A 14,659-nucleotide genomic window follows, 5' to 3' on the forward strand; every position below is an offset into this window, starting at 1 on the left:
TAGGATCAACCTTGCAAGTTTTATTTGAAGATTTTATGCAACAGCATCTAGCACAGAGGCGAGCAACTTGAGTGCCATTTGAGACCAGAAAGAATTTGCCACATAAGGTTTTTTTGGTGTACCTTACCATTTAAAGAAACAGGCTAGAGAGGCAATGTGTATAATTTTCATCCAACACATACACAAGTCTCAAAACATCTCGTAGTATTCAGAAAACACAATCTCAGGTAAATATTGAAATGTTTGGCCCCATATCACAGTGTGGCCTGAGCCCACTCCCAATCGTTTCTTCTTTGTTTTTTTTGTATCTTCCATACAAACATCCGACAAAATCTTCCAAACATTTCAAAATCTAATTAAGTGAAAAGGCATATTTCCATTCCATTTACATCTGATTTGGCAAGGCGGACGGTCCTGAAGTCAGGTTACCTGTTCTTTGATATTGCAAGAGATCAACAAACATCCAGAAAGAGCACAGTCCACTAATTCTGGTGAAAAATAATCAGTGGAGGTAAAGTCTTAATTTTGAATGCCCAGTGTATTCACCTGACAGAACATAAAAATGCAATGACATTTTTCCAACAATCCCAGCTCCATTACATGCATTTTAGAGATTTTGTGCGTCCATTTCCACCCCATAAGCCACCAGTTGACCATCACTGGTCTGCACAGACAAATGCAGATTCACATAACACCTGTGGGCCTCCGTACACCTTTTACAGAGAAACAATGGGGGGGAGGCACTCATTACAAGCACCTGCCCCACAGAACAGCATGAGGAAAAATAAACTTCCACAATGGTGACTTTAACTTCTGAACTTCCCTGACACAGTAAAGCTGACATTTAACAGCGGCCACAGGACTCAGTGGGTGAGTCTTTGACACGTTAAAAAGTGTACGCTTAAAAGAAAACCATTTGGATTCATAACTGGCCTGTTGAATTAAAATAGTAACAAATCTAAAGTCATAATCAGTAATAATTACTATTTTTAAAAAAAAGTCTAAAACAAATCAATGCTGCACAACTAAATGCAATATCCAAAACCTCCTTGACAGTGATATTTCATTCCTTAGTGTAAAATGTGTCCTCCCAGTGTGGAAATAACCCTGTTCTTTGATTCTGTCTCCAAAGAGAAGAAACTCGGGAGATGTCAACACGAGTTTTCGCAGCACAGTCTGATGGGCATCAGTGCAGCCGGACGCTGGAAGCGTCAAAGCCAAAATACATTTAGAAACAATCCCAAAATGACTGTCCATAAAAACAACTTTAACAGTTTAGATCCTAAGCAAAATTATTACTTCATGTGGTGTCATGATTCTTTTAAGGTCATTAGTGTAGAAACAAATCTTCCTTAGCCCTTGGCTGCATGATCCTCTAGCGGCCCCAAGTGGAGAACACAGGGACAGGCACACATTTCAGGAGATCCCAAGTAACAATAGGTAAGAAATTATCCAGACGAATTGAAAATGAACATGGACGTTTGGCTGATTTAAAAAAAATAAAATAAAATTTGACAAATCAGGGTAGTGGTTGTAGAGGAAATCATGGGTCGGAGTTGAAGTCAGGCTTCTCTGGAAAAGTGCAACCTGCTCGTCTGATGATGACATTGGCAGCGTAGTGTGCCGCTTTCACGCACTTATCCAGTGGTTTCTCCCGAACAAGCTCAGACAGGAAACCTGCACAACCGAGGGACCACTTTAATAGAAATGCGCGAAAGACAAAAAGCAACCGAGAAACATGTCGAAATGAAAACACAGGAAACTCAGGAAACTCTCACCTCCTACAAACGCATCACCGGCACCGTTTGTGTCAACAATGTCCTTGGGGTCAATCTTCAATACAGGGAATGTCTCGATCTTGTCACCTGAACACACAGAAGGAAAATGACACATCTACAGTCTACCTCTAGTAGATATACGACACAGAGAAATAAGACTAACATAAGGAAAGGAAAATAGAAAATCTTACTCAAAGCAATCACAGTTTCGTCCTTCCCCTGGGTCAACACTACAATCCTTTGTCTCTTTGTGTTGTCTTTGGGCAAAGCCTGGGCTTTCTTGGCAACTTCCTTAATGTCCTCGGTCTACAGACAATACACATTAACACAACCACTGCATAAAATCCATGAAAAAATAAGCACTAATCATGTGCAAGAGATAAATGAGATTGTTAGTCCACTCACCTCGAAGTCTTGCTCTTTAGCGAATGCAAGTGCCTCCTGAAGAATGAAGAAAAGATTGTATCGTCAACATCTGGCAGACACAAAGCAGTGAACAAACTCGTGCAGCCACTATTCAGACTATGTGAAGGATGTACTGTGAAAGTCTGGTTTACCGTCTCATTGCCGAACAGCACATCAACGTAGGGCATAACCTGCATGAGCTTATCCTTGAAGAATTGGCAGATGAAAGGCGCGGAGAGGTTTAGGCAAAACAGCTTGTTATTTTCAGACGCATGCTTCGACACTTTCAGAATTGACTCCAAAGAGACAGTGAGGAAGAAACCCTGAAAGCAAAAGGTGACATTGGGTCAAGACTGATCTTTTTATATCTTGACGGACTGTAATGAGTTGCAAGTAGTAAAATCTTGAACAGAAACTGCAACACTATGTCTGGAACCTCTGGCGATTACCCAAGGGTACTAAGGTGAAGTGACAGCACAAGTTGACCTAAATGTCAGAAGCAAATGGCACAAACGCACCATATAGTAGTTTAGTAACTACTACTTACAGCAATATAGTAGACTTTAGCTTTTTCCACCAGCTTCCAGTTTTCTTCCAGGTCTAGATGCTTATCCTTCTTATAACAGTTGGCAGCAGCTAGGTTAGCTACCAGAGACCTGAGACGAGGATGAAAACAAGAGATGCGTTGTAGGCAGATGAGATTATAATGAGTGAACATATGCTGCTTATTATTATTATTATCATCATCATCATCCTACTCCTCCACCTGTTATCTCCGGTGATGCAAGCAGCACATGTCCCTGTGGGCTCTTCATCTTGCTCGTAGTAGTGGGCATCAACGTGGGCCTCCTCAGACTTCTGCTTTAGGATCTCTCCAAACTTGTCTTTGCCAATGCAGCCAAAGAACGTGCCCACATTATGGGGTTCTTGGATCATCCACTACAGACAGCGACAACAGCTCTGATAAGCATCAGTCAGCTACTCACTGACACCACATTTACAGTAAGTTTTTCACAGAGCATCGCTGGGGTGACAAAACAGGGACTTAAGTGTTTGTGTGTAAACGACGGACCTGAGCAATCTTTATTGCGTTCTGTGTGGCTCCTCCAGCATGGTATTCAACTTTGAACTTCTTCACTAGCTCCTCAAATCTAGACAGAGAAACATGTAATTCACATTATTTATTTCTTTTTTATACTCACTCTCTCTCTCAACACAAAGCCTGACAGAGCTAGTCTTGCTTGCTGTCGAAACTAAAACAAACAAGATATAACATATTAATTGGTGTGCTTTACAGATGGTAGAAGGTGGATGTTTTAAACTTTGCATAGAGCAAGGCTACCCGTTTCCCCATTTCCCTGTGGTGTGCATGGTGATGGATATAGCTCGATAGTCAGTAACCTCCATCTGGTGATGGACTATATTTTTTCCAGGTGAAAGATGCAATACATACATGACTGATAACTGATGATACTATTTGCGCCCGTTACGCAACACAATGACTGAAGCAGTGCTTTGATGTTCCACTTAAGGCTAAAGCATCTCTAATTTGCCCTGTTGTGCAAATATAGCAGTCATACCAACCTACACGCAGATGTGTGTCTGTATGGTTTATGTGACTGTTAGAAACAAGTGGTTGACAGATATGGGTTTTTAAATGGCCAATGTTGATGCGGATATTTAGAAAGCAGGACGGCTGATGGCCAATATATAATGCCAGTATGAAAAATAAGTCATGTACAATTCCATTTTCAATGTAGAGTACAATCTTATATACTTGGTTATCTTGGCCAGTAACATGTTTTTTTAGATAGAATTTTTATTAATTAATGAAAAAAATCCATTGGGTTATGCTGTAGATGTAAGAATGCGCCTGTTTAAGGGAGAGCAGGGTACAGTTTGTGAGAAGTGACGTCATTCAACTACTACAGAATAGGAATATATATTTAATGCTAGTAATGGTTTTAGATTAGATGCTGTCATTAAGGAGAAACTTCTTAACATTTAGAAAAGAAGGAAATTTAGGGCTGGAAACTTTTCCACCACCTTCCCAAAACTCACAAGGGGAGCGCTAACATTGTTTCACAGCAGCCACACTGACAAGGCTTCCTGCCGATTTAAAAAAAAAAGATTTTTATATAGACCTCGTGAGTGCAGTATCTGGTAATGCCGATTATCTCAAAAGGCCAGATATCGGCCCGATTAATCAGTAATAAAGACAGTGTGTTCAAATATGTCTTTGGAACGTATAACAACACATTTCTGTTAAAGGTCCTGAGATAGCCAGAGGTTGCAGAGGGGGAGATATCTGGGAGAAAAATAAAGTGGGGATGACTATGGCCCCACTCTTCCTATAGACTATATCTGTTGTAAATTATCTCACTTTTCTTTATTCAGAATACACTAATACAATCCTCTCTCTCTCACACACATTCACACAGGACTTTTTTATCTCCTGCTGTTAAATGTTTGCTTTCTGACTCTTGTCTCAGAGGGACTGGGAGGTGAAGTGTCCTAGTTTGCCGTTGGCTGAGACAAGCCCTCTGTGCTGGATCTACTGTTATGCCATTGGCCATCTATAAAGGAGGGTGCGCCTGTTTTGACTAGCCCACTCCAGAACAGACAGCAGCAAACTTGGTATAAACTGAAACATATTCATTTTGTCCCTCTGCAGATTACAAAGCCTGTCAGTATATGTCTAAGAGCTCTACCAAAACTAATATTATACAGGAAATGTTGCAATATAGGAGATACGAACAGTGCTTTGTGTTTTCCCTCTGCCAGGATCTGGTCATTGGGTTTCAGAGTGTACCTGCAAATAATTAAAGGGAGACAAAAAGAAGCATTAGTTTCTCCATGTCATCAGAAATATATGCTAAATTAAAAATGATTATGGAAATAATTACAACAATGATAAGTATTATGTTTATGTGGATAAGTATTGCAGCTACAAAGGTGGTGCTGCCAAATGGATTGTTCACAGCAATGGAGAATGTGATTAATAAAATCATTCAGCCATTAAATCGTAGGCTTTGAGAAACTGTGAAAGTGCCTTTGTTACTACCTACCACTGCTTAGCCCAAATCAATATGTTGGTCAGTGATGCTAAACAGAGTTTCTTCGAAAGACAAAGGTAGGTTGGGGATTAAAGTGCATTTCTACAGTTCCTGCTTTATTCGGTGTGAGACTGAATTCAACTGTGGTTGGTTGGTTTAACTCTAATCCAGGAGTTTATATAAAGGGTTTGAGAGCAGAGCCTGAGCTGGAACCCAGAGGAACTCTTTGCCCTGGTCCACTCAGTGTTGACCAGGGCAAAGGGCAGAGCTTGTACAGACCAGAAAAGGACTAATCTCACTGTACAGATTTAGGTAAATAACATTTCTTAACTTAATTTGTTGAACTTAAAAAGGTGAATTGTTGAGATTTAGATACTGATTTTTTTGTGCTTTGCTAACTACATTTTAAAAAAGAATTTTATAGATAAACTAAAAAAAATAAAATCAATGAGAGGCATTGACTGTTTCACTCAACTAGAACAGTAAGTATCACCTCACTGGGATGTAATGCTACACTGTCTCTCATATATATATATATATATATATATATACACACACACACACACACACACACACACAAGTATATTTTACAGATACATTAAAGCAATACATCTGATGGACATGCAGCTCTGTTAACAATGATTATGAGTCTGCTTTGCTCTCTTGTGTCTCCACTGATCAAATTACATCCTCTACAAAAAACCTCTTTCTCTCATAGTCAGACCGTCACTGAGGGGACCTCAAATGTCTATATCGCACTTGATTTAACTGTGGCTATGCTTTATGGAGACTTTACAGCAACAAGAAGATGGACTTAAGCTCCACGTCTTCATTCAACATTTCTTTGCCTATATAATTCTAGGGTCAACATAAATGGTGCAATATTTGCACTGATGTTTAAATTTTTCATTTAAATTAACTTTTGAGGAGTCCCTTGTGAATCTACTGGGTAGTAGATGTACAACCAGTTTGAGCATTTCCACGCCAATTAGCAGTGAGGACTGAATTGTGACTCCATTGCTTCAGTCCTTTAACTTACTTGTCCAAGAAGTCTTTGTCCACTACAGCACAGATGTCCAGTAAGGGGTTTCCCATGCCAAAGAGTGAGTTAGGGCTGAAATGTAAAGATTAAGCGTTAAAACAAAAAAAACAGGGCTTGGCTTTGTGGTTTGCTGGGTGTGGTGCTGGGTTTTTATTCCAGAGTTAAACACTACTTTGAAAAATCCAGTTTTGTTTCCATGTGACTTCACATCACATGAGTTAAAAGCTTCTATTCACACAGAAAAAAAAGCAGAAATAGCACATGTCTGAGAGCCACAGTGTAATCAACAACCATTGCAAAATAATATGTGTGGGGTTGACGGTCAGTCATGCATGTAACCATGTTATGACATTCACAGCAAGGAAAAATCAGGACAGCAGTAGGATGTCTGTCTCTGTGTTTGTGCAGTCTGTTCTTTCCTGGAGCAAACAACTGAGCACAGGGCTTGAATATCAGAGCAAATCATAACCTTATGATGCCAAAAACATCATTTTCTGCAAACACAGCAACGTTCCCACCACACTGAGGATCAACTCAATGAGACGCCGACTAAAAAGGCACCTCTGGGTTTTGTGTCAACACATAACGAACCTATCTTTAACATCAGTGACCAACTACTGCCAGTGTCTGCAGCTATAAGCAAGTACTGAATGACCTGTGTCTGGCACAGATTAAAGGTACCGTGTTCATAATACATGTAACTACTATATCTGTGCATGCTAGTCAGTTATGTCACTACAAAAGTCGTGTTTCTGGGAAAACCCCAGATGGAGCAAGTCTTTGAACGAAGCGCCTAGCAGATGCCACCTCCACATTAACATGTGCTAGCCTGTTTCTTCCCCTAATCAATTCTCTTTCTACACTCGCCTGAGATCAATATTTAATGAGGCACGAAGAAGCAACAGAGAAGAACGGCTTTTGAAAAAGCAAAGCATACAGAGACGTAGTTACATGGCAGACAGTGACTTATGCTACCCAGATGGGTTTTGGTCACAGAAAACCCCAGCAGATGCCACACCCACAGTATCATTTCCTACACTACATACATTTGCCAATGTGCCATGAGGTGATTACTGGGCTTGCCAATGACACTAAACCAAAACCCATGCCTGCCTTTAGACTAACACTCTCTCTGTCAGCCTGGTCTTACCTTGCAGCAGACATGGTGTCCCTCTCTCTGTGCATCAGCGAGATACTGACAGACCTGTTGAGCAACCTAAAACCGGCTCAGGAGGAATTGAGCGTTCAAAAACTTCACAATTTCAGCTCAGTGTGCAAGCAGATCGATTTCCCTCTGCAACAACAGCTCCTCCTACTCTGGACTGACTGCTTGAGCTTAGGCGGGGGACGGACCTGCACAGTCTGTCTGTCTGGTGATTGGCTTGTCTTGCCGATTCCAGCCTCATCGTGAGAAGCGTGCTGATGATAGATACCACGATATGACAACAGCAGGTTTCAGCTGAGTTGAATAAGGGAAGTCGCCGAGTGATGCACCGTGACAGAGTCAAGATTTATTCAGGGGAGGTAAAAAAACAAAACAAAACAAACACATTACATTTTCACGGCCACGTGACTGCTTGGCAATTAATTGTTTGGGGAGCTGGTAAGTTACAGGATGGACTGTGCAAGCTTTATCTGCAGCAATCGTTGCTATACCAAGCAGCGGAGCAATCCTTGGCACTGAATGGACGTGCCAAGATGAGTATTTCTTTCTGCAGCTTTAAAACATGCAGGGGCAGGTGGTTGTCACGTTGAACCCAGATTAGATATTGGCACACTTTGTAGATTTCACGGAGGGGTTTTAACAACAGCAGGGTCTAAACGCTTCTGACCTTACGTTACAATTAGTTAAACGTTAACATCATCGCTGTAACTGCATTTGGAAAGATAACTTAGCTAACGTTACATCAAAGGACTTTACACCCGCTATAAACAGCGTTGTCTTCTCTCTACCGTGGTGGATCATACAGACATTGAACAAGAAACCCAAAATGTTCGACCTCATAATTTCATTCACACACTGTGCCCACATTAGCATTCAATGAACTCAGAGGAGGGTCGTGTCTCCTCGCTCTGCAGAGAGGAGGCTTGTTATGTTAGCTTTCTTCTCTTTTGGCTTTCGGTTACCTTAGTTTGGCAGGAGGCTTTTTGGTTGGAGGCTCTGTCTTCTCCTCCTCTGAAAGTTTTTGTTTCTTTGCTTTTGGTTCTTCGGAAGCCATGTCTGACCTGGCACGTTGAACATTAATCACCTCTCCCGGTGTGAAAACGCGGTCGTGCTAACCCCGATGAGGTTTCGTGCCCTGCGTAGAGCCTCGCAGGCAGCCGTACGTCGCTCCACCAATCAAAACCCTTACATTACATTTAGGTTTTACAGGGGAAAACGGGGAAACGTGTCGGGCCAAAAAGTGACTACCGTCCGCGGGAGCGCGCGGTGCAAAAAGCTGTATCGACCAGTTTAGATAGTATATCCAGTTTATATATATTTTTTACACAGTCTATGGTATATATACAACTTTTGGTAAACTTTTACTGCTCCAAAAAACTCTGAAATACAATACAATATCCAGAACCATAAAGCAGACAAAGTTAGTAACCAGCTGGTAAACATAGTTTAGCAGCAAGAGACAAGTATCTCCAACAGGCATTGGTGGACACTAGAGCCAGAGCTAAATCTATACAATATAATACAATGTGGCTATTAAAGCTGACCATCAAATTATTATGTTTAGAGATCTGCTAGATCTCTGCCAAGTAACATTTGCATTATTCTGCCTGCACCCGATATAACAGCCTGAAACCTGAAAGGCTACACTGAGGGTAACAAAATCCCACTTCATCACATTTATCGCTGAGGTTTAGCTGCCCGCAGAAGTTGCCTGATTAAAAAGTGCGAAACTTTGCTTTAAAAGTTTCGATGAAGTTGACACTAGAGTTGCTTGATATTTAAACCATCCAGCATATATGTCAATACTTTACTAATAGTATGTGGGCCTTGTTCTTCTGATTTGTCGATATGTACTCGTGACTTCGTTGTGTTTACGTATGCATCGATCTGCAGGCGTCTACTCAGCAACTCTGACAATTCTGCCATATTGGCACGAAGTCATTGGCACAGTCGACTGGAGTTAGCAGGTAAAACTTTTTAACACAATGTAAAACTTTGTAGACATTGTCCTCTGTTAGAGCCTTTATGTTGCTTTTATGCTTCTCACTCTCAAGTGTATTTAATTCTTTTTTTAGCATTAAGAAGCAGATGGTAAACGTGTCCGAATTTGCCAATCTCAGATTGCTAGCCAGCTGGTTAAGTTACCTGAGGTTGAAGTTTGTTTGGCATATTGACACTATGCAAATGTTGACAAATGACACTGCTTTACATTTGCATTGCGTTGATTTGGGCACACTACTTAATGAGGAGTTAAGTTTTTTAAAACTGCTGATTTAGTCACTTTTACTCAATAACACAGAGCACTACTAACATCAACAACCACCTCATTGTTGCAGCTGAGATGATCCACAGTCTGTTCCTGATTAATCACTCTGGAGACATCTTCCTGGAGAAACACTGGAAGAGTGTCATCAGCCGGAGTGTGTGTGATTACTTTTTTGAGGCGAAGGAGAAAGCATTCGACCCGGAGAATGTGCCCCCTGTCCTGCAGACCCCACACCACTATCTCATCTCCATATACAGGGAGAAGCTCTTCTTCCTGTCTGTCATCCAGACTGAAGTCCCTCCACTGTTTGTCATTGAGTTCCTGCACAGAGTGGCAGAAACAATTCAGGTGTGATTAAGCTCTGTGTTCATTTTTCTAGATAGATGTCTTGCATCTTTGTTTCTGTTCAAACTTAGTTTCCTGTGTATGCAGATTGTCTAGATGTAGCCTAGTTTAGATGGATTGCGGTTCACATTTGACATCTCAAGTGATCAGATTTCACCTCCCTGAATGCAATTTAATAGGAAATTGTTGCTGAGGACAAAGACGGTGCACATTTGTTCTGGACCAAACAGCTATAGTGGAAAATATTGTGCTTAATTTGTAGCACCATAACATCTCTCAATCGTATCCCACTATTTGAAAGGTTTGTTTCTGTTGACAGGACTACTTTGGAGAGTGCTCAGAAAGTATAATAAAGGAAAATGTGGTGACGGTGTATGAGCTGTTGGAGGAGATGTTGGACAACGGGTTTCCATTAGCGACAGAGTCCAATGTCCTTAAGGAGATGATCAGGCCTCCCACCATCCTGCGATCTGTTGTCAATACGCTCACAGGTAAACATAAGTCACCCTGACTCTGATGTTAAAGGTCAGTCTAGACTCTGTTTACTGATCTGGAAACCAAATACAATCTGCAATGTTTATGTATACATGATGTTTTTGCCTTTGTCTTGTGCATTTCCCAGGAGGCAGCAACGTTGGCGATATGTTGCCAACAGGTCAATTGTCCAATATCCCCTGGAGGCGGGCTGGTGTTAAATACACCAATAACGAAGCATATTTTGATGTGATAGAGGAAATAGATGTCATTCTGGACAAATCAGGTACAAACAACCATGGCAGTTGGATATGTTCCTACTTTTCCTGGAAGATTATATAATTTGATCTTGTCAGTCTTTAAACATGCATGCACCCCTTCAATCTTTCTTATTCAGGTACAACAGTATTTGCAGAGATCCAGGGTGTAATTGATGCCTGTGTGAAGCTCAGTGGGATGCCTGACCTGACTCTGTCCTTCATGGTGAGTTCACTTCCTGTTAGCACGGCGTTTTTCTCCTTTTGTGGTCTACTTATTCGTCTGTCACAGTGTAAAATTCAACTTGTTGTTTTTGGCGACAGAATCCTAGTCTTCTCGACGACGTGAGTTTCCACCCGTGTGTGCGCTTCAAACGCTGGGAGTCAGAGCGTGTCCTCTCCTTCATCCCGCCAGACGGAAACTTCACACTCATGAGCTATCATGTCAGCTCTCAAAAGTAAGCACAGAATTGATACAGAAATCTATCAGGTAATGTATAAATGATCTGGTATGACTTTAGTGTAGTGCAGGGGTTTGTGTGAGACTATGGGCTTCCCATTGGACAAAGCTTCAAAACACACGCCTTTTTAGTTTAGTTCAATTCCTGCATGTATATGTGATCAGCTACTTGATCCCATAGACAACTAACAATTGAGTTAAAATAGGCTAATACTGACATCATTTTAAACTGCATGTAAATAACCAATAGGGCTGATTCTAGGTAAGTAAGTATACTTTCCCCCAAATTATCGCCTTAACCAATTTAGACATTTATAGATTTTAAAACATGGTTCCCTTTTGATATCCAATAAAATAATCAGTTTGTGGAACATCATGTTCACCTCTAGTCTCTGAGCCACCCCTGAAACTGTTGATTGTTATCGTGGTCAATTGTGTTCATTTCCTTCCTCAGTCTTGTGGCCATTCCAGTGTACGTGAAGCAGAACATCAGTTTCTTTGACACGGGACCCTCTGGTCGCCTGGACATCACAATCGGACCCAAGCAGAACATGGGGAAGACGGTGGAGGCCTTGATGGTCACTATCCACATGCCTAAAGCTGTGCTCAATGTCAACCTCACAGCCACACAGGGAAACTACACCTACGACCTCACTACAAAGGTAACCAACCGTTTACAAGGCTGTCGTAAGCAGTTATATAGTAGGTATGCGCTAAATGAGAGGTTAGAACACCTTCTACTTTTGAATGTGGGCCCTTTTTATCCCATCAGTTCCCATGATACTGCTCAGTTTCAAATGCGTCACTACAGCACTGCACTGTATTTCTTACCTGCCTTTTTTATATGAATGATTCTCTCTTTAATAACATGTCTCATTACAAAATTACACACTTATGGACTAGATTTTTTGCACATGACCTAGGTAGCTCTATTGTGAAACAAGTGGTGTAATTGTGATCAGAACTGGTGGTATTATGGGGAAAATAAAGCAAAAATTAAGAATCATTTTGTTAATTGGTCCTTATTCGATGCCTGTTTGTGTTTTGTTAGGTGTTGGTTTGGGACATTGGGAAACTGAACCCCCAGAAGCTCCCTAACTTGCGAGGCAGTCTGAGTACGCAGGCAGGAGCTCCCAAACCTGAAGATAACCCCTCAATCAACATTGACCTGAAGATCCAGCAGCTGGCCATATCAGGTAATCCTCGCTACAGGACTGGCACCGTTGAACGGAGTCTGATGCCACGTTCGAGACCGGTCGGAACGGGGATATTTCCCAGTTGAAACTTCCGACTTCGACCTCAGTGCGTTCCAGGTGCATAGTGGTGCGTGACGCCAAAAGTGAACGAAAACCATGGCTGACCATGACACAGTGTATGCACAGCTGTACCCTCAGCAGTGTTTTAGGTGTTAATTAAAAGGATGACAGTTTAACTACAACAACTGACATAAATAGCCTATACTTTACTAGTTCTGTGTACCCCTCTAGCTACATCAGTTGGTAACCCTCAAGTCAGTCAGTGTTGTTGGTTACACTTCCTAATGCATTTTTAACAATAACTTTTATGCAGAGAAGATGACTTTATGAGATTCCTTACTGTAGCCAGCTACCTAATAGGCCTAACATATTTCTGCATCAATGTACATGTAGAACAGGTTTTACTATATGACAGTATGTATTATTTTAAATTAAATACATGCAAATATACTTTTTGTTGCTTTTTTTTGTTTATGGTTTACCATTTACAATGTGTGCATTTATGGGTGCTGACATTGTTTTGTGGTGTAATTCAGCTGCTACTTGTGGTTCACAAGTAGGAAATCTGACTTCAGGTGGCGTTCCAGGGTAGTTTTTCTAGTTGGAGGTCGGAAATTTCCAAGTTCCGATGTTGCCTGGAACGAAGCATGAGTCGGTCCTGTTGCTGTGGTTGTGCATATGTGTCAGAATTGATGTAGTTGATTGCTCATTTAGCCTTTCTTCCCTCTGTACAGGTCTTAAGGTGAATCGTCTTGACATGTTCGGAGAGAAGTATAAACCATTCAAAGGGGTCAAATATGTGACTAAAGCGGGGAAATTCCAAGTGCGAACCTGAGTGACAAGTGACAGACCCAAAGGTCAACAATCCAATGTGCCAAATAGGGGGAAAGGTTACCGACCCCCTGAGTCAGCTCTTCAATAAGTCTTACATAATTATGCTCTGGCTTATTATTAATGAACAGTTTTGCATTGTAACAGTTATTTATTGTGTTTGGCATTACATATATATCACTGATGGTATTTGTAAGGGAAACCTTAATAATCAATGTGACCTTGCTGAAGTGCTATTATTTGCTTGTTTCCATCCAACTTTTTGGAATATTTCTGAATATCTTATCTTTCTTTTTTTTTTGTCTAACACCTTCTGAGTGTTGCCTAAGGGGAATATTTCTGTTTGAAAAGGGACACTCGCAGGTCACTGCCTTAATCCTTGCTACTTCACGCACCTACACAATCTTACTTGCATATCTTCCATGCCTTTTGAAAACCTTTTTACGTAATATAAGGTAGCAAGTTTTATACTTGTATATGTTTATTTTCGAAAAATTTTATGTCGTATCTACTTTCTGAGTAGCTGCGGTGTGTCTTGAGGCAGGTATTTTTGCACACATTCACTCTTTAATGTGGCCTTGTAATGGTAGGTTAAGGTGCTTTTATAGCATACTACAGCGCAAACTGCATTTTTTTATGAGGCCTGAGGGAAGGATATGTTAAAAGATATATCTTATAACTAAGGTACATAGTTTGACTTAGGGACCGTGTACAATTATCTACAGGGCCTAGATACGAGCTAGTGATTCAGGCAGGTTGTTGGGAGCAGTTGTGTAATAAAGCACTCTACAAGATCCTCACATAATCTTGAATGCAACTTCTTTACTCAGCACAGTATTTGCACAATCAATTGTCCACACGGAAAATACTACTTAAAGCAACTGTCTGAAGTTGAATCTGTATTTCAGTGTATAAGATGTCCGATAAAAGCTTTAAAATGGTGTGTCCATGTGTGCTTTTTTAGCCATGCTAGCAGCATGGATCTATAAGGACGGCACTGTCCCCCCCACTGTGGTCCCGACTGAAGTATCTCAACAACAACTTCTTATCAGCCTTGACTTTATTTTGCTTTTAGTGATAATTAGCAAATTATAGCATGCTAACACGTTAAAATAACATGATAATCATGGTAACATGTTCAACTTAAGCATGCTAGCATTGTCATTGTGAGCTTGTTAGCATACTGATGTTAGCATTTAGCTTAAAGCATTGCTGTGGCTTAGTACAGCCTCACAGAGCTGCTAGCATGGTTGTAGACCTGTATTGAATGTGATGAATATATCAAGTTAAGCCTTATTGCCCCATAACACTCCAGTGACTTATG

The 14,659-nt window shown here is 40.9% G+C and overlaps 2 protein-coding genes across 4 annotated transcripts; one reads left to right on the forward strand and one right to left on the reverse strand.

Moving 5' to 3' along the window:
- Window positions 1-8,571, reverse strand: adka (adenosine kinase a). 2 transcript variants are annotated; one of them, XM_038738129.1, is made up of 11 exons: window positions 8,409-8,571; window positions 6,279-6,353; window positions 4,942-4,995; window positions 3,256-3,334; window positions 2,950-3,122; window positions 2,731-2,839; window positions 2,336-2,506; window positions 2,184-2,219; window positions 1,970-2,084; window positions 1,779-1,865; window positions 1-1,677 (listed from the first exon to the last, which is right to left on the reverse strand). In XM_038738129.1, the coding sequence occupies exons 1-11, from the start codon at window positions 8,498-8,500 to the stop codon at window positions 1,544-1,546; spliced, it is 1,125 nt and encodes a 374-aa protein (XP_038594057.1). In that variant the 5' UTR covers window positions 8,501-8,571; the 3' UTR covers window positions 1-1,543. The 2 variants fall into 2 exon arrangements, with proteins under 2 accessions (XP_038594057.1, XP_038594058.1); XM_038738130.1 differs by lacking the exon at window positions 8,409-8,571 and adding an exon at window positions 7,432-7,587.
- On the forward strand, window positions 7,668-14,278 carry ap3m1 (adaptor related protein complex 3 subunit mu 1). 2 transcript variants are annotated; one of them, XM_038738128.1, is made up of 9 exons: window positions 7,668-7,805; window positions 9,783-10,060; window positions 10,377-10,548; window positions 10,680-10,817; window positions 10,929-11,014; window positions 11,113-11,246; window positions 11,703-11,910; window positions 12,300-12,444; window positions 13,239-14,278. In XM_038738128.1, exons 2-9 carry the CDS (start codon window positions 9,788-9,790, stop codon window positions 13,337-13,339), a joined length of 1,257 nt encoding a protein of 418 aa, XP_038594056.1. In that variant the 5' UTR covers window positions 7,668-7,805; window positions 9,783-9,787; the 3' UTR covers window positions 13,340-14,278. The 2 variants fall into 2 exon arrangements, with proteins under 2 accessions (XP_038594056.1, XP_038594055.1); XM_038738127.1 differs by lacking the exon at window positions 7,668-7,805 and adding an exon at window positions 9,188-9,413.
- Window positions 14,279-14,659: the final 381 nt, after the last annotated feature.

The sequence above is a fragment of the Micropterus salmoides genome, unplaced genomic scaffold, assembly GCF_014851395.1.
Source record: "Micropterus salmoides isolate LMB-PRFRI ecotype aquatic unplaced genomic scaffold, ASM1485139v1 Ms_hic_scaffold_22, whole genome shotgun sequence".
In the NCBI taxonomy this organism is placed as follows: domain Eukaryota; kingdom Metazoa; phylum Chordata; class Actinopteri; order Centrarchiformes; family Centrarchidae; genus Micropterus; species Micropterus salmoides.

Coding starts and splice junctions, on each gene's coding strand:
- ap3m1 (XM_038738128.1), top strand. CDS start 9,788: ATGATCCACAGTCTGTTCCTGATTAATCACTCTGGAGACATCTTCCTG. Junction 10,818..10,928: donor TGTCATTCTGGACAAATCAG/GTACAAACAACC, acceptor TTTCTTATTCAG/GTACAACAGTATTTGCAGAG. Junction 11,247..11,702: donor TATCATGTCAGCTCTCAAAA/GTAAGCACAGAA, acceptor TTCCTTCCTCAG/TCTTGTGGCCATTCCAGTGT.
- adka (XM_038738129.1), bottom strand. CDS start 8,500: ATGGCTTCCGAAGAACCAAAAGCAAAGAAACAAAAACTTTCAGAGGAG. Junction 2,840..2,949: donor TGCATCACCGGAGATAACAG/GTGGAGGAGTAG, acceptor TCCTCGTCTCAG/GTCTCTGGTAGCTAACCTAG. Junction 2,220..2,335: donor TGCTGTTCGGCAATGAGACG/GTAAACCAGACT, acceptor TTCATTCTTCAG/GAGGCACTTGCATTCGCTAA.